The sequence below is a fragment of the Gavialis gangeticus genome, unplaced genomic scaffold (assembly GCF_001723915.1).
Source record: "Gavialis gangeticus isolate Ggan-Ray unplaced genomic scaffold, GavGan_comp1, whole genome shotgun sequence".
NCBI classification, from domain to species: Eukaryota; Metazoa; Chordata; order Crocodylia; family Gavialidae; genus Gavialis; species Gavialis gangeticus.
The window spans coordinates 42,881,015-42,881,870 of NW_017728995.1; the positions used below are offsets into that span (position 1 = coordinate 42,881,015).

An 856-nucleotide genomic window follows, 5' to 3' on the forward strand; every position below is an offset into this window, starting at 1 on the left:
CAAGAAATGAGGCACTCTTAGAGTAGCACCCCTTTCTCTGCCTCAGAAATACTTATCCATGTGTTTAGGGCTACTCAAGGGCAGCAAAGCTCCCAGATTTGTGGTGTTTGTGTTGTTTTTTCTTTAATGGATGTGGAGTAGGAGAGTGACCTTCCATGCATTTTCTCTGAACAAACTTGGTGCATAGCTTAGACTTGCAGGAGCACCATCATGATTTAGGGCTCATATGGGAGCATAGTCCCTTTACTATGGAGGGCCCAAGCCATTTAAAGCTTATAGATCAAAACTAGAACCTTGATTGGGCTCAGATTGTTACAGGTTTTTTTCACTAAATAAATGTGTATGCTGAACAATACTTTCTGTCTCTTAGGGTGAGGTTCACCAGGCACTCATTGTTCTTCAGAAGGGCGTTGAATTATGTTTTCCTGAGAATAAAACACCATCTGATACCAAAAGTCAGCTGATTCACAGCCGGGCAATGCTGTTGGTTGGCAGATTCATGGAAGAAACAGCCAACTTTGAAAGCAATGCTGTTATGAAAAAATATAAGGTGAGTACAATACTATGAGTAGTAAAGGGGTAACGGGTTTCAGTAACAGTCAAGGTCCAACACTGGGATGAAAAGATAAGATTCTTATCATGGTTAGTGCTGTATGAACATGTAGTAATGAGGTGATCTTTATCCTGAAGAGTTTACAGTCTGGGTTAGTATTAATTTAACTTCTTGATATATCTGCTTGGGATCTCCTATTAACAAGAGCCAAACTGTAACTCGGGGTTAGGCAGTTATTTAGGCTGGAGGGCAATTCAGGGAGTTTGGTGAGCGGTTGTCGGCCAGGTCAACACTCCTCCACTC

The 856-nt window shown here is 41.7% G+C and overlaps 1 protein-coding gene across 3 annotated transcripts in view; it reads left to right on the forward strand.

The window, feature by feature from the left end:
• Positions 1-856, forward strand: part of ATR (ATR serine/threonine kinase) — an 89,665-nt gene that overhangs the window by 60,277 nt on the left and 28,532 nt on the right. For all 3 annotated transcript variants that reach the window (XM_019503565.1, XM_019503566.1, XM_019503567.1), the window contains exon 35: positions 371-550. In XM_019503565.1, the coding sequence (XP_019359110.1) occupies positions 371-550 (180 nt within the window). The remainder of the gene's footprint in view (positions 1-370; positions 551-856) is intronic.